Source organism: Nannobrachium achirus, assembly GCF_963921795.1.
Source record: "Nannobrachium achirus genome assembly, chromosome: 23".
In the NCBI taxonomy this organism is placed as follows: Eukaryota; Metazoa; Chordata; class Actinopteri; order Myctophiformes; family Myctophidae; genus Nannobrachium; species Nannobrachium achirus.
The window spans coordinates 2,189,156-2,213,744 of NC_137830.1; the positions used below are offsets into that span (position 1 = coordinate 2,189,156).

General features: G+C 43.0%; 1 protein-coding gene across 1 annotated transcript in view; it reads right to left on the minus strand.

The window, feature by feature from the left end:
- Positions 1-4,414: 4,414 nt before the first annotated feature.
- LOC308308490 (uncharacterized protein) overlaps positions 4,415-24,589 on the minus strand; it is a gene marked incomplete at its 3' end in the record, with an annotated part of 23,616 nt that continues 3,441 nt past the window's right edge. The window contains exons 2-9 of the mRNA XM_080753904.1: positions 23,604-23,726; positions 22,115-22,228; positions 20,609-20,719; positions 19,119-19,232; positions 9,243-9,301; positions 8,783-8,940; positions 7,236-7,336; positions 4,415-4,442 (exon numbers count right to left, since the gene is read on the minus strand). Coding sequence (XP_080610030.1) covers positions 4,415-4,442; positions 7,236-7,336; positions 8,783-8,940; positions 9,243-9,301; positions 19,119-19,232; positions 20,609-20,719; positions 22,115-22,228; positions 23,604-23,707 — 789 coding nt within the window. The 5' untranslated portion in view covers positions 23,708-23,726. The remainder of the gene's footprint in view (positions 4,443-7,235; positions 7,337-8,782; positions 8,941-9,242; positions 9,302-19,118; positions 19,233-20,608; positions 20,720-22,114; positions 22,229-23,603; positions 23,727-24,589) is intronic.

Here is a 24,589-nt window from a genome sequence, read left to right on the forward strand (position 1 = left end):
GTGGATCTTAGCCACCTTGATGATCAGCAAAGGACAATCGCCCACCAGATGTTGAGGGAGGAGTCAAGCTCATTCTCCAAGACGGACAACGACATAGGCTGTGTTGAAAAGCTCCAGCTTCACATTTCTCTGAAAGACACAGAGCCTGTCGCACGCACCTACCAGTCCGTCCCTAAGCCATTGTACAATGAGATGAAGGACTACCTGCGTGACCTCATTGCACAGGGCTGGGTAGAGAAATCGACTTCTCCTTATGCGTCGCCGGTGGTGTGTGTAAGGAAGAAGGATGGCAGTTTAAGGTTGTGCATAGACTATAGGGAGGTCAACCGAAAGACTCAACCAGATCGCCAACCCATCCCACGTGTGCAAGATATCATCGATGGCCTGGGAGGCAATGCCTTATTTTCTCTGTTAGATCAAAATAAAGCATACCACCAAGGGTTCATGGCCAGGGAGAGTCGGCCAATGACAGCGTTTGTGACACCGTGGGGCCTTTACGAGTGGGTCAGAATACCATTTGGATTAATGAATGCCCCTGCCTCCTTTCAGCGGTGCATGGAAGAGTGTTTGGAGGGCCTCAGAGATGAGATCTGTGTGCCCTATTTGGATGATACTTTAGTCTTCAGCAAAACATTCGAGGACCATGTCAACGACGTTAGGAAGGTGTTGCAGAGATTGAGGGCGTACGGTATTAAACTGAAACCCAGTAAGTGCAACATGTTCAAAGGAGAGGTGCGCTACCTTGGAAGGATTGTTTCTGCAGAAGGGAGTAGAGTTGATCCAGCTGACACCGCTGCTGTTAGGGCTTTGAAGGATAAGCAGCCACATACTGTGGGTGAGCTCAGAGGAGTTATGGGGTTATTGAGTTATTACAGGCAATATGTGAAAGGTTTCTCCAGCATTGCTGCCCCACTCTATGATCTGCTCAAAGGGTCACCCGAAGACACGGCTCTGCCGAAGAGCACATCAAACCCTCGGCACTCAAGGCAGAAAGTCAAGGGAGTGCCCTCCCACAAACGAATCAAGTGGAGTGACACGCATCAGCAGATACTGGAGCAGTTGATAGACTGTTTGTTACAGCCCCCTGTTCTGGGATTTCCTGATTTCTCTTTACCTTTCACCTTACATGTTGATGCATCACACAAAGGCTTAGGGGCTGTGTTGTATCAGAAGCAGAGGGGGAAACTCAGAGTAATCGCCTACGGATCTCGAACTTTGACAGCTCCTGAAAAGAACTACCATCTTCATTCCGGAAAGCTGGAATTTCTAGCCCTGAAATGGGCAGTAACCAAAAAGTTCCGGGATTACCTCTATTATGCCCCGACCTTCACAGTATACAGTGACAACAACCCCTTAACATATGTGTTGTCTACTGCCAAGCTCAACGCCACAGGTTGTAGATGGGTTTCAGAATTGGCTGATTTCCATTTTACAATCAAGTATCGTCCAGGCAAGCAGAATGTGGACGCCGATAGCCTGTCTAGAATGCCATTAGATGTGGAGACATTGATGAAGGAATGCACAGCAGTGATGTCATCTGACGCAGTGGGTGCGACGGCACAGGTAGTTGAGACACAGGATGATTGCACTCCTACCTGGTCGATGGCGATTGAAGTGGAGTGCGCAGGGGTAACAGAGTTGGAGTCCATCTCACCACTCCCACCAGGGAGGATCAGGCAGGCACAGAGAGATGATCCGGACATTGGGCCTATTATTGAGTGCAAATTATCAGGTGGAAAACCCACAGCAACACAAGTGAGGACATGGAGCAAGGAGAGCAAGTGCCTCACTAGAGAATGGGAAAAACTGAGATTAGACAACAATGGAATTCTTCAGCGAGGGACGGCCAAGAAAACTCAACTTGTCCTACCAAGAGAATACCGGGCTACAGTGCTGAAAGAATTGCACGATGAGATGGGCCATCAGGGCCTGGAAAGAACCTTGTCGTTGGTCCGAGACCGGTTCTTCTGGCCATACATGCAGAGTGAAGTTGAGTTCTATGTCACAAGGACTTGTCCATGCTTGAAGCGAAAAAAACCTTGTCGGGAGACCAGAGCACCCTTGACAAATATCGTCACTACACAGCCCTTTGAACTCATCTCCATTGACTTCCTTCATTTAGATAAATGTAAAGGGGGGTATGAGTACATTCTGGTCATTGTAGACCACTTTACACGTTTTGCCCAGGCCTACGCTACTACGACCAAGTCTGGGAAAATGGTGGCTGACCGCATTTTCAATGATTTCGCCCTCAAGTTTGGGTTTCCGTCAAGAATCCACCATGACCAGGGAGGGGAGTTTGAAAATGATTTATTCAAACAACTGAGTAGGTACTGTGGTGTTTCAGGATCAAGGACCACCCCCTACCATCCACAGGGGAACGGCCAAGTGGAACGCTTCAACAGAACCCTGCTCCAGATGCTGAAAACGCTCACAGACAACCAAAAAGGTACATGGAAAGATTCACTGAATAAGCTAGTATATGCTTACAATTGTACCCGATGTGAAACAACTGGATTCTCCCCATTCCACCTCCTCTTCGGTCGTTCTCCCAGATTACCTGTGGATGCACTCTTCAACTTGTGTCAGGGCCCAGGAGTGAGTAATCATCGGGAGTATGTAGAGAGGTGGAAGGAAGGAATGCGAGAAGCGTATGATATTGCCAGAGAAAATATCCGAAAGTCTGCTGAAAGGAGCAAGAACCACCACGACACCAAGGTCAGGAGTACAACATTGCAGCCTGGTGACCGCGTCTTGGTCCGTAATATGACACCACGTGGTGGTACTGGCAAGCTCAGAAGCCACTGGGAAGATGCGATTCATACAGTTGTCCGTAAAGTGGGTGATGACATCCCGATTTATGAACTCGTACCTGAGCAAGGGAAAGGAAGATCTAGAGTCCTGCACCGCAACCTCCTTTTACCTTGTGATCATCTGCCCATGGAGGTACAACTCGAACAGAACTCAAAACCTAAGAAAAGGGCAACTGTGTCGATTGAAACAAGGGAAGAGCTTGATGAACAGGAGGATGATGAAAATGACTACTACTACTACCCTGTCCCACCATGCCAAGGTGAAAGAGACAGTGAAAGACCCCCCACTCCAATACCTCTACCAGTGCACCGACAAGAGGAAGCTATTGCTGATACCGAATGGGAATTGCAAACTGACTTACCTGTCGAACAAGACTTACCTGCCAATGAAAATCCTTCCCCTCAGTCCTCAGCTCACGGTGATGAGGACATGCCCCCACGTAGTCCCCGTGTACCTCGGAGAGAACGCAGGCCCCCACAAGTATTCACTTATGACCAACTTGGGACCCCTGTTTGCTACAACACAGATGCCCAATGCCAACAACCGGCTTGGCCCTATGTTCACCCGCAACCAACAAGTCTCTGGTACCCCTTACAGCAGTACCAGTCATTCTGTGTTGTCTAGAACTTGGACTGATTGAACTCAAGGACCTTTGATAAAGCCGGACTGAAATCGTTGTCGGGATGCTTGTAAAAGAGTTCCAGACAGTCTCAAAGAATGTCAAAAGAGTTCCAGAATGTAACATTATTATGTGATAAATGTTTTGTTGTTGATGTTTGCAAAAGAGATCCAGACGGTCTCAGAGAATGTCAAAAGAGTTCCAGAATGTAACCATATGGACCTTAAGGTGCAGTGATAGATATTATGTCGGGACGACATCTTTGTTTGTAGGGGAGTGTGTAGTGGGTGTATCTTACTGTGGTGTGTATCTGCTATCAATTGGTTCCGCCTGGCGAGATCGGCGTTCTCGTTGTTCAATTGCTAATGCCTTTCTGGCCCACACAGACACGTTGCTTCACCGTTACGTCATTATAAAGTGACGTGCAGTCTAACAACAGCAGCAGCTCGTGTGTCTGTCTGTACATTATTTCATTCACTTTATTTCCCCCTTTCAGGTAGGCCAATAGTAAAGTTGTCATGGTATCAGCATCAGAGTAATTGTGTGGAACATAAAACGTTTTATGAATGCTACAGTATTCAGCTTTGTGGGACAATATTATTGCTTTGTTGTACTGGTTGCTAATCTAAGCTAAGCTAGCTGTAGGCTATGATTACAGAGTGCCAAGTGTGTATGTGGGGTTTGATTAATACAAAATAGTTAAGAATACTTTTAACTACAGTATTTACAGTACTACAGTATTTGATATTATGTCATTTGGAGGGGGAGTTTTGTGAATAATGACATGATGTTTACAAGAATAGTTATAATTATAACAGAAATGCCTTATTGATAATGTGTGATTTATTGAATGCTTTTGTTGTGGTATTGAAGTTACTATTTGCTGAGTCATTATAAAGTGACGTGCAGTCTAACAACAGCAGCAGCTCGTGTGTCTGTCTGTACATTATTTCATTCACTTTATTTCCCCCTTTCAGGGGTTTAACACAGGCACACCTGCAGCAGCCCCCTGTTTGGTTACAAATGGAACAACAAGACATTGTATCCATACCCCTTGCCTCTGTTCCATATATACCCTCATTTAGACAACTACAAATATTAACTTTTTAGCCGCCGTTGACAGTCCTCACCGTCATTGAAAGGGTTAATACCATGGCGCCGTTGACGGTGAGGACTGTGAATCTTACTGTATATACAGTAAAGATATGATTACTTACTGTACGTCGCTCCGGTCCCGCCCGCATCGGTAATGTCGGCGATTTGTTTACAACGCACGTTGGGCGTGCACGCGAAGTGAAGCTCCTCAATGTTAAGTCAATGGAGAGGCCCATAAAGAAACTTCATTTAAACAAAATAGCCATTTTGAGACATTTTGCAGCAGATCTAAATGTAAACAAGGCACAAGGCAGGGCGCAGCCATCTTTCCTCTTCTTGTCCCACACTGTCATGTGACTAGATGACGTAATCGTTGCCGTCAAGTGATAATCCAAAAAAACAAAAACAACCCCCTTCCAGCCCTTCAAAATAATAGCGGCGGCCTATGGAGGAAACTGCGTGGCGCCGAGGCACCAAGCAACCTTCAGATTAAGAGGCACTAGATGTGTTAACCGAGAATCCCTTTGTAAAACACACGTATAAATTATGGTTTGAAATACGTAAAAAGACAAAAAATACACAACCAATTTATGACCTAACTCCCTTTCATACAAACCCTCTGGTGCCCGAAGCCTTACGAGATGGAATAACTCAAACATGGTTTAGGAAAGGCATAAAAACATTTGGAGATTTATATAGTGGAGGAGTTTTAAAATCGTTTGCAGATCTCAAAGAAAAATATGATCTAGATAACAGACATTTTTTCAAATTTTTTCAGATCAGGAATTATATTATAACATTATAATATAACCTTCTACCTATTAAACAGCTACCCTTGGACAGTATATTGAGAAAAAAAATGAGTGCTAAAGGGTTAATATCACATATATACACAGGTATTAACAACCTCTCTGAAAAGGAGGAGCTGAGTGTAAAGAACAAATGGGAAACAGACTTAAACTATTGCTTTGACTCAGAGAAGTGGGCCGATCTGTGTGAAAAGGTACAACATTTCTCCTTTAGCAATAAACACATTCTGACTCAATTCAATCTCTTACACAGAATATACTTCACCCCCGAAAGAATGCATAGGATTGATTGTACTAGATCTCAATACTGTCCAAGGTGCAAAGTGGAGATAGGCTCTTTGGTCCACATGTTCTGGTCATGCTCGAAACTGTCTGGGTATTGGAAGGGGGTTCTGGGGGCACTGTCCAGGATAATAAGAATAACCATTCCATATGATCCTAGGCTCACTCTCTTAGGAGACATGTCATTGATGCCAAGATGCACGAACCACATATTAAGACTTGTAAAAATAGCGCTGGCAACAGCCAACAAATGTATTGCTCTTAAATGGAAGGACGAGACCCCACCACAAACTTCTTTGTGGTTCAGGGAACTAACTTCCTGCATTCCCAGTGAACGAATAATTTACAATCTTAAAGAAAAGCCAGAAGACTTTGAGAGAATCTGGCGGAAACTAATTGATTTCAACGAGGCAAATGACATGGAGGACTGAGTGGTTATCCTATCCTGGGGGGTGGGTTAGTGGCCCTGTAGAGCCCGTGGTGAGAGGGGGGTGGGGGGGGGAGAGAGAGAGAGAGAGAGAGCCCAATAGCAAATTGTTACCTGTAACAATATCTGCGTTTTTGTATCCATCAATTCCTTATTATTATTATTATTTTTTTCTTTCTATTCATGTATTACTGTACTATTATTGTTTTCTCTTTTTAATTATTATGTTTTGGTCTACTTGTACTAGATTTGTATAAGGTATTATTATTATAATTTTCCTTTTTCTTTCTTTAAATACCAGTAAATTAAGGGTGGGGGGGGGGGGGGGGGGGGGAGAAAATACAAAAAAACCTATGTAAGCTGATTGATGTATTGACAAACATGCTATGCCCAATAAGTCATGTCCAAGCTTAATAAAAATAACATTAAAAAAAAAAAAAACTCTGTTGGTTTGTTTACTGTTGAGAGAGAAAACAATGTTGCACATTAAGTCAATGATCTGGGGACCCCCCAAAATCATTTAGGGACCCCCCCCCCCCCCCCCCCACCCCCCCCCTGGGTCCCACAGGTTGAGAACCAGTGAGCTACTGGACTGTGGACATAAGAACATAATGTCACTGTTGTGATGTCATAATAATATATTATACAGTATAACTCCTGTCTGTTTCATTTAACTACACTGATAACATTACTTTATTATATATTTAAGCTGTTTTCATTTTAGTTACAGAGGTCAATGTATTAATGTCTTATTAGCCATTGATCCTTTTTAATAGGACTGTCCTTTATTTGCACATGAACACAATACCATCAGACCTGATTATTATTGGAAGTTTTAAAATAATCATCATTTCTACTTATAGTGTTAGGTGTGAGGGAAGATTTATTCTCTTCTAATACATTTTCTCTTCACATGACTACTAACCGAGCCTTTCTGGTGTTCCTCACAGCTGGGACCAGTCTGGATTTCTCCCATGAACCCGTTGTTATGTATTTGTCCAGGTCCAACTCATCCAGAACCTCCTCTGACGTCAGCAGCATGTGGGCCAGAGCTGAACACTGGGAGTGAGTCAGTTTTGTCTTTGATCTGTCCCCTGACTCCAGGTACTGTTGGATCTCCTGATGCAGTGAGTGGTCGTTCATCTCCATCAGACAGTGGAAGATGTTGATACATCTGTCAGGAGGGAACCTTTGATCTTTCATCTCCTTCAGGTTGTCGATGACTCTCTGGATGCTCTCTGGACTTTCCGCTGTCTGACCCAAAAGACCTCCCAACAGACTCTGGTTGGACTGCAGTGAGAGACCATGAAGGAAGCGGAGAAAGAGGTCCAGGTGACCATTCTTACTCTTCGAGGATTTTTCAAAGGCTTTCTTCAGGAAGTCTTCCAAGGAACTGACCTCAACTCCCAGGAATGTCTTCAGTACCTTCATGTTCTTCTGTGTGTAACAGTGGAACAGGTAGACTGCAGCCAGAAACTCCTGGATGCTCAGATGAACAAAGCTGTAGACCTTTCCCTCAGATTGAACAGTCTCTTCTTTGAAGATCTCTGTGCACACTCCAGAGTACAGCGAGGCGTCTTTCACATCAAGACCACACTCTTCCAGGTCTTCTTGGTAGAACATAATGCTACTTTTCTCCAGATGTTCAAACGCCAGCCTGCCCAGCTTCAGAAGAACCTCCCTGTCAGTGTTGGACATTAAAAGAACCTCCCTGTCAGGGTTGGACATTGGAAGATTGCTAGTTGTTGCACTCACTCCCAGCAGTCTTTGTGTCGTGGTCTTCAACCAGGTCAACCAGGAATTTTCTCTTGGTTTTTGACTCATCGCCCTTTCACCATCACCCTTTACTGAGCTTGAATTCTGTTGATTAACCTCATCCGTTTTGTCATACTTCAGATTCTTCCTCTTTGTCTGAACCCACAGGAAGCTGCTGTACAACGCAGTCTGGGTCTTGGGCAGCTTTTCTGTCTCGTCTGTCTTCAACATGTCCTCCAGAACGGTAGCAGTGATCCAACAGAAGACTGGGATGTGACACATGATGTGGAGGCTCTTTGATGTCTTCATGTGTGAGATGATCTTGTTGGCCAGCTTCTCATCATCACTGAATCTCTTCCTGAAGAACTCCTCCTTCTGGGGGTCTGTGAAGCCTCGTACTTCTGTCTCCATGTCAACACAATCAGGAGGGATCTGATTGGCTGCTGCAGGTCTGGTAGTTATCCAGAGGAGGGCGTTAGGGAGCAGATTCCCCTTGATGAGGTTTGTCAACAGCAAGCCCACTGATGATGTCACTGTGACATCAGAAACAATGTCATTGTTGTTGAAGACATCAGAATCAATGTCAATGTTCTTGAATTTCAGCGGAAACCTGCTTTCATCCAGACCATCAAAGATGAGGCCAACCTTCCAGACAGCGAGCTGCTCTGCTGTGACCTTCTTTAATTCTGGGTGGAAACGATGGATCAGTGAGAGAAGACTGTGCTGCTCATCTCTGACCAGGTTCAGCTCCCGGAATGAGAAGGGAACCAGGAGAATGACATCTTGATTTTCCAAACCCCTTGCCCAGTCCAGAGTGAACTTACGCACAGAGAAGGTCTTTCCAATGCCAGCGATGCCCTTGGTCAGAACTCTTCTGTTTGGTTTATGTCTGCCAAGGAGGAGGGGCTTAAAGATGTCACGGCATTTGATTGGTTGGTCATGGAGGGTCTTCTTCTTGGAAGCTATCTCAAGCTGCCAGACCTCATGTTGGGTATTAACCCCTTCACTCTCTCCCGCTGAGAGGTAGAGCTCTGTGTAGATGCTGCTGAGGGAGGGCACTTCAGTGACGTATGTCACACGATCAAGACGGTTCAAACCAACCTTATAAACCTTTAACTGCTCCTGTGGACTGACACCTGCTATGAGAAGACAATGAAGACATGTTAAACATTCAAGTTAATGTATAACTTTACATCTTATATACGATTAAAACTATGTCTTAAATTTCTGAAAAGCTATACAATTTGTCAAAAAAGGGGAAAAACAGCTACGTAAATAATATTAGATGACTTTTTGTCTAAATGTATAATTTAATCACCAGTATTTGTACATTTATATAGGAATACAATGTGGACATTTAATCTGATGATGTTTTCTGCTATTTAAACATTTCATTAATTGATATGAAATATTAATTAGTGTAAAATGTGTCCAGTCTTACTTTGTTCACTTGTGGTTTGACTGGATGTCTTCTGTTCAGGTGTGGTTCTGAGTCTCTCTCTGTGGAGATGAAGACAATAGAATATAGATAATAGATAGTTTAATATATTAACTTATATTATTGAATTAACCACTTAAGACCTGTATACTTTGTTGTACAATGATTAGCGCCGATATACAAGCTCAGGAAGGGCTGTGATGCCATGTGTTGTGAGCTTGTAGATCTGCTCTTTTCCCCATGTTTTTTGAAAATATATCGTATAGATCAGGGGTTTTCAAACTTTTTTGTCTCAGGGCACCCCATAAATATATTTTTAATCCGAGGCACCCCTACATTATAATTTTCACTCCCAGCACCTTATATTTATAGCAAATCATTGTTGTTGGGTGGAAACCTTGTATGTCCAAAACCGTTCGTTTTGTATTTATCATCTATAAAATGTACTAAACTAGTGAAAACAGCAGATCTACAAGCATTGTAGATCGGCTGTTTTCACTAGTTTTGTGCGACAGTCTTGTATGATGAAGCGAGGCTTTGCTTTACCAAAAGACGTACACATTTGAAACTTGGAGATACGAGGTTTCTGCCCGACAGTGACGATATTTTAGTGATTATGTTGCGAGGGAAACGTTGAGATAACAGCCATTTTGGTTAGAACTGACTGAAAATAACTTTGTACTTCAAGTTTAAAATGATACTAAATAATGTTTTCATATTCAATATGATCACATCATCTCGCGGCACCCCTGGACTGCATTCACAGCACCCCAGGGTGCCCCGTCACCCCAGGGTGCCCCGTCACCCCTGGACTGCAGTCACGGCACCCCAGGGTGCCCCGTCACCCAGGGTGCCCCGTCACCCACTTTGAAAACCCCTGGTATAGATGAACATAAATGACTTGACCTGGCCTACATGGTACAAACACACTGCCCAGTTGTAAATACAGGTTCTTATGTCACTGCTCCTACAGATTTCCCCTAAAATCACACAAAGTGGCACACAGTATGTCTAGAGTCATGTCATCAACATGGATCTGTCCCATTTAGCGCCACCAATTATATCTGTCAATGAAGCCAGATGAAACGGATCAACTGGCTAATCTGCAAGCATGTCTCAAAGACATAAAGAGTTGGATGACCAGTAACTACCTACTCCTCAACTCTGACAAAACAGAAGTTATCGTCCTGGGCCCTAAGCACCTAAGGGACAAACTGGCAGATAGGAACTTTGCTCTGGATGGCATTACCGTGGCCTCTAAGGCCGCTGTGAAGAATCTGGGGGTTATGTTTGATCAAGATATGTCTTTTCATTCTCACATCAAGCAAACCTCAAAGATTGCCTTCTTCCATCTGCGTAACATTGCTAAAGTGAGGCGCATCCTGTCTCAAAGTGATGCAGAAAAACTAGTCCATGCATTTGTTACCTCTAGGCTGGACTACTGCAACTCAGTACTATCAGGCTGCCCAAGTAAGTCTCTGAACAGCCTACAGCTAGTCCAGAATGCTGCCGCTCGTGTATTGACAGGAGCCAGAAGAAGTGATCATATCACTCCTTCCCTGGCATCTCTACACTGGCTCCCGGTTAAATACAGAATTGAATTTAAAATTCTCCTCCTCACATACAAAGCATATCACGGTCTGGCACCGCAGTACCTCGAAGAGCTCATTGAGCCTCGCAGTACTGCTAGACCGGTGCGTCCACAATATGAAAACATGCTTGTCATTCCCAAAAAAATACCTAAGGCCAGAACAGGAGCCAGAGCTTTTAAGTATCAGGCACCTCAGTTGTGGAACCTCCTCCCAGTCTCTGTTCGTGTGGCAGACACACTTTGTGTTTTTAAGACTAGATTAAAAACGTTTCTCTATGATAAAGCCTATAATTAGGTTCGTTCGTTCGTTCGTTCGTTCGTTCGTTCGTTCGTTCGTTCGTCGCTTGTTCGTTCGCTGCTTCGTTCGTTCGTTCGTTGCTTTGTGTCGATCAATTCGGAGGACTCGCTCCTCCGCGGCTGGGGCGTCGCAGGCTCTCCGGAGCCTTCGTCCCCTTAAGTACAGACCGTTGCTTCGTTCGTTCGTTCGTTGCTTCGTTCGTTCGTTCGTTCGTTCGTTGCTTCGCTTGTTCGTTGCTTCGTTCGTTCGCTGCTTCGTTCGTTCGCTTGTTCGTTCGTTGCTTCGCTCGTTCGTTCGTTGCTTCGTTCGTTCGTTCATTCGTTGCTTCGCTCGTTGCTTCGTTCGCTTGTTCGTTCGTTGCTTCGCTTACCTCCCTCAGGCTGTCCGGGTGCATGTTGGGACCAGTGGCCGGGCTGACAAAAGGCCGTGGCTCTGTGAGACAGCGTACAGTCACTCCTAATCCCAACCTACAAAGTCACTGGGTTGGGCTGAATAATGGGTCAGAGGGGAGGGGGAACCCTCCTCCCTCTCTTCCCCCTTTTGGTTGTGTGGGTTTGTGTCACATCATTGCAATTGTAACTAGCACTGTGCCTGCCATTATAAGGCCTGCCACTAATTCGAACTCCGGGGATCATCCCCGGAGTTTCTTTTCTGTCTCCCACTCCACAGTTCCAGTTCCTGGAAACTCGACAACCTAAATACCTAAAACTCGACAACTCAGCTGCTGGGATTGCTACTAAAACCCGACTACTCAGCTGCAAACCAAGAGTGTGACCCCGGACCAGGCCTCCATGAAGCACACCTGTGGACCTGCCTGGATCTCTCTGTGTCTATCTCTTGTTCTCTCTTTGTTCCTTACTGTCCCCCCGACTCGGTCGAGGCAGCACGGCTGTTCACCCCAGAGTCAGGATCTGCCTGACGTTTCCTCCTCCTTAAGAGGGGGTTTTTCGTTACCATTGTAGCAAATTGCTTGCTCAGGGTGGGGGCCCCGGGCCTGTGAGGTATCCACTCGAGTTCTCTCGGGGGGGTACCTCACAGGTACAGGTTCTGCTCGGGTTCTCTCTCTCCTCCCCCCACCCCCCCTACCCTTACCTCCCCCTCCCCTCCCCTTCCCCTCCCCCTACACATGCGTGCGCATGCAGCACCTGTGTGTGTGTGTGTGCGTTCGTTCGTTCGTTCTTGTACATACGCATGCGGGACCTGTGTATGTGTGTGCGTGTGCCCCTTGTTGTCTTTCCCTTGTCTCTCCCTTGTTTCTCCCTCTCTCCTCTCTCTCTCTCATGGCTCTTTAGCCTTTGTAAAGTGTCTTGAGATAACTTGTTATGATTTGACACTTTAATAAAATTGAATTGAATTGAATTGAACCATCAGGGCGATTTTTGCAAAACACATTTTTGAACACTGCGCCAACAGATTTTGGCCTAAAATCACGCAAAGCACTACACAGTCTCTAAAGTCATGTCATCAACATGGATCTGTCCCAGAGAAAGAAGATAGCAGGGGTGCTACTGGTATCCCTCAAACCACCAGTAGGCCTGGGGCCAATTCTGATATCTTCACAAATTGGTACCACCCAAGGTGACCGTACATTTTTGACATTTTTGACTTCCTACATGTCTCTAGTTTACATTTTGGTATGATAACCCTTTCTGAGACCCAGCTTAATTGATGTTATCAGCCGCTAGAGTCACTCTCCCATCAACTTTCTATACATTTCTGGGTATTTAAGTAGGATGTGAGGGGTCTAACTAGGGGTTTGTCATGATGCTGAATCCATTGCAAGCATTTGTTTTGCACAAAAAACATGAAACATGAAACATGAAAAGTGATGAGTCATCATAACCCTAACCATCGTTTTCTGGGGCCATTTGTAGCCCAAGGAATGTTTTTCCTTGGGCAAAAAAAAATGTTAATAATAAAAAAATGTTTTCTGGGTATTTTCCTCCTGTATAGAGAGTCGATGGGAGAGTGACTCTAGCGGCTGATAACGTCAATTAAGCTGGGTCTCAGAAAGGGTTATCATACCAAAATGTAAACTAGAGACATGTAGGAAGTCAAAAATGTAAAAAATGTACGGTCACCTTGGGTGGTACAGATTTGTGAAGATATCAGAATTGGCCCCAGGCCTACAGTGCTCATGAAAGGGAATACAATGAATGGATTTAACAATAAAAGGCCTTTTATTGTTAAATCCACCTGAGTGCCTGGACCTGGATTTTTGTGCCTCTGTGGCACATTTTGTCCTCTTTTTGCTCATGGATCCCATTTCCCATATTCCCTCCCGATTGGCTACGACTGCCTTCTAAAGTTTGTGTCTGCGATGAGGCGGTCGCTTATCTCCCAATAGAGACACACAGGCTCCTACAAATTCACGACCACAATTGAAACAGCGGCCCCGCTTCGGGTAAGGGAGAACTGTGAACTGCAAGCCAGCCCATAGAAAGTCATTGCAATTCAACTGTGGTTAGCCTAATATTAAAATAATCCTGCACAAACTGAAGACTATTGATTTAAATAAAAATATGTTTTCAAATGTATGGCCTGACCCTGACAACATATCTTCTTGTTTGCTAAATACATGATGTGTGTCACGTTTAATTTGCCACTTGAATGGGTTACCCATAATGTTAACAGAGAAGAGGGGAAACGGCAGAGAGAAAACCTGTCGCTTTTCAGTGACATCACTGTCTTTACTGCTGTGCGTTTATGAGCGCCGACTTTGAAGATCCCGACCTTTTCAACTACAGAGTGGATTCTCCAGGTTAGTATCAATCCAAAAATAACCTGCAAGACTCCGTTTGGAAGAAGCGAGATGCGATCATTTTCCAAAAATAAACAGCCTATATATACATGAGAGACAAGCATATCTGGGTATTGAAAACCTCAAGGGATGCGTCCATGATGTGTGTACCATGCGACCACCTAAACTTAAGATTTCCAATGCTAGCACTTTTGACTCACAGATGAAGTATATTAAAGTATATTGTAGGTAGTGTATCAAGATGACAGATATGCCACTTTAAAAAGGCAAAATTAAACTCATGGGACACTTTATTAGAACACAAAAAAAAATCGCTATGGCCTCAGTAGTCAACCACTGAAATGATGTTATTTCATGATGCCTCTCATTGGGATTGCATTGGCAGCTGCAGTGCACCGTTCATCCTTACCGAAATGGGGCCGCTGTCACAAGAGGGGGTGTGAATTTGTAGGCGCCCGTGTGTCTCTATTAAGCCCCTTTTCCACTGCCCCCCCCCCCCCCAAAAAAAAAATGGGTTAGATTACAACACTGTAACCCATTTTCACCCAGTGCCAAATGCCTATGTAATCCTGGGCTCTCCTCTCCCTCTGCCGCGCCTGGGGAGACAACGGACTGACCTCATGCTTCCTTCAGTGCACGATGAGTCCAAGTTGTTTCTTTTCACCTGACAGGGGGGATTTCCCTGGGACAGACTTAGCACGTGGAAGGAACACGTTATTCCAACCAGTTCCTTTCCCCAGAATAGAGACCAGGATTACTGCATGTTTTTGTGAGGGTACATTTTTACCCTAGGAGACACGGGGAGAACATGCAAACTCAGAAAGGTCCCATCGCCAACCCCACCTAGGGTGTATATATATTTTTTTTAACATTTTAACAACACAAATTTTGTTTGGAGGTCCATGGTACCACCTATTTTCAGATGGGAATCATCATAATAAATGTTTTATACAGTTTTAAATATTTGAGGTTTTTCAGGATTATTTCAGGTTAGGATTTGTCATGTTATAGTGTTGTGAATAATGTAATGGATTGACATACTGTGTGTGTGAAGGTCCAGGTTCATCAGTGAAGTTTAGAGGTATTCCTTTAGACCGGTCACTCTTCATAGACAGAAGGCTGGGTGTTGGAGAATCTGCTCTGTGGTCAACACTTCTGGAATCATACAAAAAAAAAAAAAAAAGATTCTACAATTATTATGAGAATGAAAAAGCCAATTGTTTCTGTTTTGTGGCAACAGAAGGAACTAGGAAATATACTGTAGGTCTTCAATGTAACTAAGTAACGCCATTGTTTCAATTACTCTAATGCAAAACTAACACGATAGGTTACTCTGTTACCAATACAAGTAAAGTGATTACAGTAACAGAGGCTGCTCGATATTCATTTTCTTTTCTTTTCTTTTCTTTTCTTTTCTTTTCTTTTCTTTTCATTTCTTTTCTTTTCTTTTCTTTTCTTTTCTTTTCAATTAGGATGGATGTGAGGGTCGTAGTAATATCTCAGCCTAATATAAACCATTAATGAACCATATGAAGTTGGCCAAATGATTACATATATCTGGGAATGCCCATATATGGATATATTGTAGCAGTCTCATGTGGTCTATGACATCAAACATCTCCATTTTTGTCCAACTTAAACAACCAACCAGGGCTGTGCATTTTTTTTTTCAAAGGTCAAAGTTGATCCCAGTCTTTAAAATACAAAGAAGCGTCCACCAACACTGCAGCCAAAATGACAATATTTATTTTAAGACGCAGAGGGAAAGTTGAGCTTAGGGCACATTATGTCAAATTCAAGGGGTCCCGGGGGCCAAATCAGGCCCGTGAATGAATTATCTTTGGCCCGCGAGATGATATTTAATTACTATTAGAACTGACCCGCACGTATATTGCACGTGTAACGCTTTAGGATTCAAACCCAAGTCTCCCGCATGGAAGTTCAAAATCTTAACCATCAGACCAAAGGGATATCCCTAGGGACTAGGGGAGATATTAGACTTTTGAGGCCATCGAGCTGTGGCAGTGAATCACTGCTTGCTACACACGCACCACCATAAAACTACAAGTCCCACAATGCATTGCTAGTTGGCCATTGGCGCACACTGCATTTGCGTGTATCGAGGGCCAGTGACCGCAAGCCCGCATTTAAATAAACATTGAATCAGTCCGGCCCTCGACTTGTACCATTTAAAAAAAATTGGCCCACTGTGCATTTGAGTTTGACATCCCAGGCTTAGGGTATCTTACTGGTATATTGTGTAGTGTTATATACAGTATTGTATAGGAGGATTGACATACTGTGTGTGTGGAGGTCCAGGTTGATCACTGAATAGAGGAGGATTTCCCATAGACCTGGCACTCTTCATAGACACACAGCTGGGTGTTGGAGACTCTGCTCTGTGGTGAAGACTTCTGGGATCATACAAAAACAACACCACAAAAACGTCTTTAATCAGCAGGTGATTGTAAAAGTCGGTTTATTCAATATTCTTCATTGTAACGTCCCATTATTCAAGCATAAGAGAGTAAAGTTCCATGGGTTTCAATTCAACACACCATAACAGTCAGCTTCATGTTCCTCCACTAGCCAGTAGGGGGAGCCATGCTACCACTGTAACATTCTAAACACTCTAAAAGATCACAGGATTTAAGTTGTTCTTTAGTCAAGTAAAATAAATGTAAACTAGGTGTAGTTTATGGGTCACAGTGGCTGTAGGTTCAATTATCTTTTCACAAACTGCACACATACAGCTAATGATTGGACAGGGAGGGAACACTTGTAGAACTCTGTTTTATGTTCTAATCATTTGCACATTTGCAGCTAAGTCTTGCCCCATGCAAGATCTGACTTTGGTTCCACCTGCTAGAAACCTTGGTGTTGTCCTGGACAGCCATCTATCTATCTATCTATCTATCTATCTATCTATCATTCATTCATTCATTCATTTTTTAGGTTTAGATAAACAAAAACAAATGATTCCCAAGCGCAACATAGCTGTGGCTCACCACTCCTAGAGATGGGTGAAATGTGGAGAACAAATCTCACATACAGGCAGCAATGAATGCAACAAATAGTAAGACTTTAACTTCAACCTTTAACTAAACAATGTGTTGTTTTCTGTGTGATTTACATTCTGACCTGGGATCAGTAGAGTCCATAACAACTAAATGATGTGTTTTACATTCTGACCTGGGATCAGTAGAGTTCATAACAACTAAATGATGTGTTTTACATTCTGACCTGGGATCAGTAGAGTTCATAACAACTAAATGATGTGTTTTACATTCTGACCTGGGATCAGTAGAGTTCATAACAACGAAATGATGTGTTTTACATTCTGACCTGGGATCAGTAGAGTTCATAACAACTAAATGATGTGTTTTACATTCTGACCTGGGATCAGTAGAGTGGTGTCCATCTTTGAAGTGAATAGGTCTACCCATGGACCTGTCACTCTTCATGGAGACACAGCTGGGTACAGGAGACCCTGCTCTCTGCTGATGGACCCTGACAGAAAGACAGGATTGTTAAAATGTTTAGTTTTGAATCAGGATTATTTCAGGTCAGGATTTAGATGGTGTTTTTAGCATGGGCCTCAGTCCTGAATGGGTTAATGAAATTAACTCATAAATAGTGGACCCTCTTGGGTCCATTTGGTTCAATTTGTACCCTCTCTGAGTGAAGTTTTTTTTTGCAAATAAAACATTTGAGAACTAATGGATCATAATGTGTTGTAATAAATAAGTGTCACCCATATTCTGATATTCTGTAAAAAGGAAAATATAAAACGTGTCCTGGACAGATCAACTCTTTGCCAGGAATACCTTTGTCTGTGTACAGAAATATTGATGACCCTGAATGAAAGAATAGCAGGTCTATGTGTAGGGACATATTGATGACCCTGAATGAAAGTATAGCAGGTCTATGTGTAGGGACATATTGATGACCCTGAATGAAAGTATAGCAGGTCTATGTGTAGGGACATATTGATGACCCTGAATGAAAGTATAGCAGGTCTATGTGTAGGGACATATTGATGACCCTGAATGAAAGTATAGCAGGTCTATGTTCAGGGACATATTGATGACCCTGAATGAAAGTATAGCCCTTTAGGGCGAGGTTGCATGTCACCCTGAGGTCGCATTCCACCCTCAGGTGTCTTACTAGTTAAACCTGTCAGGGTTACAGTCAATGAAACAAATCATCTCTGGGTCTTTATTAAACCTGTCAGGGTTACAGTCAATGAAACAAATCATCTCTGGGTCTTTATTAAACCTGTCAGGGTTACAGTCAAACACTGCCAGAGGTAGAGACATGCTGAAAACGGTGGGACAAGCACTGTTCTCATCTGGACTGCAGTGTCCCAAGTACACCACCTTACAGGAGAGTAAAGAGGTAAATACAAGTGTACACTAAAAATCTTTTTCAGAGGTGCAATACAAGCCAGGTGCACTGCAACATTGGTAGTCGATACATCAGTAGGGTTTCGCCTTTTTCACATCAATTTTGGGCACTTGAGCCACAGACGACCATTTGATGAGATTTAATTTAACATCTCAGACACAAAGGGTCAAACTCGTTTTTCTGCTATACCACCAAAATGTGGAAAGCCTTACCGAAGGCCATAAAGGAGTGTGGATCACTAGCATCCTTTAAAATTGCCCTGAAAAACCACTTACAGGCAGCAGCCGTTCGCAACTGGTAAAAAACTAACCTAGCCCAACCCTACCCTCCCCTGCCCCTTCTTTGTATATACTTACTGTTTGTTTAGACTTACTGTTCTCTTTTTAGTTTTTCTTTACATATCTACTGCATAGTACTGTGTTCTATTTGTCTGTCATTCAATGTTATATGAGATACCCTAACCCTAACCCATTTGGCCAGAGATCTTTTTTAGCAAAGTGAACCTGTGTTTTGTAAACGTTTGGATCACAAAGCACAAAGTATAATAAAGTGCAAAGTATTGTGAGCTTGTAGATCTGCTACTTGTGGTACTTTTACGTGACACTGACAGGCATGTCTACAATGGAACAAAGTGGACAAATCCTGCACTCGCTCATAATTTGACGTGAGATACCACACGCCAACGTCAAAGTCACCACGCAATGATAGATGCTGACAATTGTGTAAATCCCGGCATACGTCAAAACTAAATTAGGGCCAATGTGTGTACAGGTATATTGAATAGAGTTATAGAGTGTATAATGTGTAGTTGGAGTCACATACTGTGTGTGTGGAGGTCCAGGTTCATTAGTGAAGTCAATCAGTCTTCCTTTAGAGCAGTCACTCTTCATAGACAGAAGACTGGCTGTTGGAGACTCTGCTCTGTGCTCAACACTTCTGGAAACATACAAAAAAGAAAATAGTTTCTACAATTATTATGAGAATGAAAAAGCCAATTGTTTCTGTTTTCCCTTTGTGGCAACAGAAGGAACTAGGAAATATACTGTAGGTCTTCAATGTCACTAAGTAACGCCATTGTTTCAATTAGTCTAATGCAAAACTAACACGATAGGTTACTCTGTTACCAATAAAAGTAAAGTGATTACAGTAACAGAGGCTGCTCGATATTCTCATACTTTTCTTTTCTTTTCTTTTCTTTTCTTTTCTTTTCTTTTCTTTTCTTTTCTTTTCTTTTCATTTCTTTTCTTTTCTTTTCTTTTCTTTTCTTTTCCATTAGGATGGATGAGTGGGTCGTAGAAATATCTCAGCCTCATGTAAACCATTAATGAACCATATGACTTTGGCCAAATGATTACATAACATATTATTAATATCTGGGAATGCCCATATATGGATATATTGTAGCAGTCTCATGTGGTCTATGACATCAAACATCTCCATTTTTGTCCAAATTAAACAACCAACCAGGTCTGTGGATTTTTTTTGTTCAAAGTTGATCCCAGTCTTTAACACTTTCAGTGCCAGCTTTGACCACTAGAGGGCGCCCAGTGGCCATAGAATACACCATAGAGATACGCTGGTATATGCACAAGCCGTGCGCAGCCATGATGCGCCTGAACACTTTCCTTTGTGCATAATAAGGAACAGGATGAAGTTAGCTTGAAGTTAGCTATTGGCTACCAAGCATTTTAGAAGCCCTATTTTCGGCGATTTAGCCATGATTAAACCTTGCACACCTCATGGATATGCATGGAACAGAGAAAATGAGCTCTAAAGATCCTGGATTGCATTGGAGTGGATGGTAAATATCGGCGGCGCGACGCTCTCGCGGGCCGTGTAAACAGATGACGGCCGGCGGCGCGGCTCGAAAAAAGAAAAATATTTTTTTTAAAAGCCGAACTAGTTCGGGATAGGCACTGTATTTAAAATACAAAGAAGCGTCCACCAACACTGCAGCCAAAGTGACACTATTTATTTTAAGACGCAGAGGGAAAGTTGATCCCAAGCCAAAGCGCCAGCGCTCGCCAAGCAGTCTGCTGTCACCCAGGAGGATGTGTGCATGTGTCCATGTGCGCTTAGGGTGTCCACGTGCCCATGTGCACGTGCCCATGTGCGCTTAGGGTGTGCACGCGCCCATGTGCAAGTGCCCATGTGCGCTTAGGGTGTGCACGCGCCCATGTGCACGTGCCCATGTGCGCTTAGGGTGTGCACGTGCCCAGGTGCACTTAGGGTGTCCAAGTGCCCATGTGCGCTTAGGGTGTCTGACTGGTATATTGTGTAGTGTTATATATTGTACAGGAGGATTGACATACTGTGTGTGTGGAGGTCCAGGTTGATCACTGAAGACAGGAGGTATTCCCATAGACCGGTCACTCTTCATAGACAGAAGGCTGGGTGTTGGAGACTCTGCTCTGGGGTCAACACTTCTGGAAACATACAAAACAACACCACGTCTTTAATCAGCAGGTAATTGGAAAGGTATTTTTTGCATGCAACGATTAATTAGAAAGCTGAAAAAAAGACGAGGATACAAGTTCCCTCGTCTTTTTTTCAGCTGCATACAAAAAATAGTGTTTATTGTCATGATTCCTCACCAGCTGGGGTGGCTTTCTCAGAGGCTTAAAAGACGTTTAAATAAATACTTTATGAAATGTCTATGGATGAAATGCTTCCGACACCGGAGTGAGGACGGGGTGGGGCTTAAACTGCGATGCTCTATTCAATGGTCTTTATTGTACGTCCCTTTATTCACACATGGGTTTCAATTCAACACACCATAACAACAGTCAGCTTCATGTTCCTCCACTGGCCAGTAGGGGGAGCCATGCTACCACTAACATTCTAAAAACACAATAAATATCCCAGGATTTAAGTTGTCTTTTTATAAAATAAAACCAAAAGGCAAATAGGTAGAGCTTATATGGGTCAACGTGGCCGTAGGTTAAATGATTATTCACAAACTGCACACAGTAACTTTCAGTCTGTATGAGATTGGACAGGGAGGGAACACTATTAGAATATGACTCTAATAATTTGCACACTTTGCCACACAGGTGTCCTGTTATAGTGCCTGTGCGTGTGTGTGCATGCGTGCGTGCGTGCGTGCATGCGTGCGTGTGTGTGTGTGTTGAATTACCACAACCACAGATGGGTAATGTGGGGGGGGTTAGATCAACAACAAATGATTCCTGAGCGCAGCACAGCTGTGGATCACCTCTCCAAGAGATGGGTACAACGTGGAGAACAAATCTCACATGCAGCAATGATTACTAACCAGCTCAGTGGGTTTGTGGTTAGAGTGTCCGCTCTGAGACTGGGAGGTTGGGGTTCGAACCCCGGTCAGGTCATAATACCAAAGAGTGTAAAAATGGGACCTGGTGCCTCCCTGCTTGGCACTCAGCATCAAGGGTTGGATTGGGGGGGTTTATTTTCAACAACGACAACAGCTGCGGCTCACCGCTCCAAGAGATGGGTGAAATGCGGAGAACAAATCTCTCATACAGCAATGTATGTGACAAATAGGACTTACACTTTTAACTAAATGATGTGTTTTACATTCTGACCTGGGATCAGTAGAGTTCATAACAACTAAATGATGTGTTTTACATTCTGACCTGGGATCAGTAGAGTTCATAACAACTAAATGATGTGTTTTACATTCTGACCTGGGATCAGTAGAGTTCATAACAACGAAATGATGTGTTTTACATTCTGACCTGGGATCAGTAGAGTTCATAACAACTAAATGATGTGTTTTACATTCTGACCTGGGATCAGTAGAGTTCATAACAACTAAATGATGTGTTTTACATTCTGACCTGGGATCAGTAGAGTGGTGTCCATCGTTGAAGAGAATAGGTCTATCCATGGACTGGTCACTCTTCATGGAGACACAGCTGGGTACAGGAGACCCTGCTCTCTGCTGATGGACCCTGACAGAAAGACAGGATATTAAAATGGTTAGTTTTGAATCAGGATTATATTATTGTTATTATATATTATTTCAGGTCAGGATTTAGATGGTGTTTTTAGAATGGGCCTCAGTCCTAAATGGGTTAATGGAATTAACTCATAAATAGTGAACCCTCTTGGGTTCATTTGGTTCAATGTGTACCCTCTCTGAGTGAAGGTTTTTTTTTGCAAATAAAACATTTGAGAACTAATGGACCATAATGTGTTGTAATAAATAAGTGTCACCCATATTCTGATTCTGATATTCTGTAAAAAGGAAATTATAAAATGTGTCCGGGACAGATCAACTCTTTGCCAGGAATACATTTGTCTGTGTACAGAAATATTGATGACCCTGAATGAAAGTATAGCAGGTCTATGTGTAGGGACATATTGATGACCCTGAATGAAAGTATAGCAGGTCTATGTGTAGGGACATATTGATGACCCTGAATGAAAGTATAGCAGGTCTATGTGTAGGGACATATTGATGACCCTGAATGAAAGTATAGCAGGGTAAAACAGACATATTGATGACCCTGAATGAAAGTATAGCAGGGTAAAATGTTTGAGTTTCAACTCCTGGACGTTGCAGCAAAAAAAAAAACATGCACTCATTTTAGGGGCATTGCCACTTGGCCTTTGGTGTTTTTTGAGGGCAGAAAGGCCAAATGCCAGGGCTGGAAGGCCATTCTAGTAACTTATAATCTATAGATAAACATTAATATCAAAGTGTACACATAGTAACATATAATCTATAGATAAACATTAATATCAAAGTGTACACACAGTAATTTATAATCTATAGACAAACATTAATATCAAAGTGTACACATAGTAACGTATAATCTATAGATAAACATTAATATCAAAGTGTACACATAGTAATTTATAATCTATAGATAAACATTAATATCAAAGTGTACACATAGTAACTTATAATCTATAGGTAAACATTAATATCAAAGTGTACACATAGTAACTTATAATCTATAGATAAACATTAATATCAAAGTGTACACATAGTAATTTATAATCTATAGGTAAACATTAATATCAAAGTGTACACATAGTAACTTATAATCTATAGATAAACATTAATATCAAAGTGTACACATCGTAATTTATAATCTATAGATAAACATTAATATCAAAGTGTACACATAGTAACTTATAATCTATAGATAAACATTAATATCAAAGTGTACACATAGTAATTTATAATCTATAGTTAAACATTAATATCAAAGTGTACACATAGTAATTTATAATCTATAGATAAACATTAATATCAAAGTGTTATAATCTATAGATAAACATTAATATCAAAGTGTTATAATCTATAGATAAACATACTCAGTGTGAGGAGCTCCAGCTTGGGGAGGAGATGTTGGAGACTCTGCTCTGTGGATGAGATGTTTGTCAGCTCCCTCCTCCTCTCTCTGCACACACTCACTCATCTCTGGGTCTTTATTAAACCTGTCAGGGTTACAGTCAATGAAATAGATCATCTCTGGGTCTTTATTAAACCTGTCAGGGTTACAGTCAATGAAACAGATCATATTTGGGTCTTTATTAAACCTGTCAGGGTTACAGTCAATGAAATAGATCATCTCTGGGTCTTTATTAAACCTGTCAGGGTTACAGTCAATGAAACAGATCAGAAAACAGAGCTTGTAGATCTGAAATTTCAGAAATCTTAAAGGTTCTACACCATGCATTACCACTCCTGTGGTAATGCAGGAGTGGTAATCATTTCTGCCTGGCTTTCAGAGCATTTTCAGCTGCAGTACCACCTTGTCCTGAGTGGGAGGACTGCGCTATTGAGCCAGTTTTGGCCCCACACTCCTCCCCACCTCCTGCTCAGCAGGCCTGCCCACCGCTCCCCAACCCTCTCCCAGCTCCTCCTGCCTCCTTCTCAGGCCTGCCCACCCCTCCCCTCCCCAACCCTCTCCCAGCTCCCCCTGCCTCCTTCTCAGGCCTGCCCACCCCTCCCCAACCCTCTCACAGCTCCCCCTGCCTCCTTCTCAGGCCTGCCCACCCCTCCCCAACCCTCTCCCAGCTCCCCCTGCCTCCTTCTCAGGCCTGCCCACCCCTCCCCAACCCCCACTCAGCACATCAGTAGCAGTAGGTCCAGATTGTGATGTCACAATCGGACCTAAAATCAGACAGCCCGTTCTGAGACCTACTTACATAGACCTGCCCATAAACTGAGAAAGACACAATGGTCAGAAATAGGACTTTGTGAGGATATAACGTGCTGGTGGGACAACAAAACACAAAAAATGGAAAAATTAAAATTCACGGTGTAGTCCCTTTAAGTTAGGGAGGTTCCTGGTACA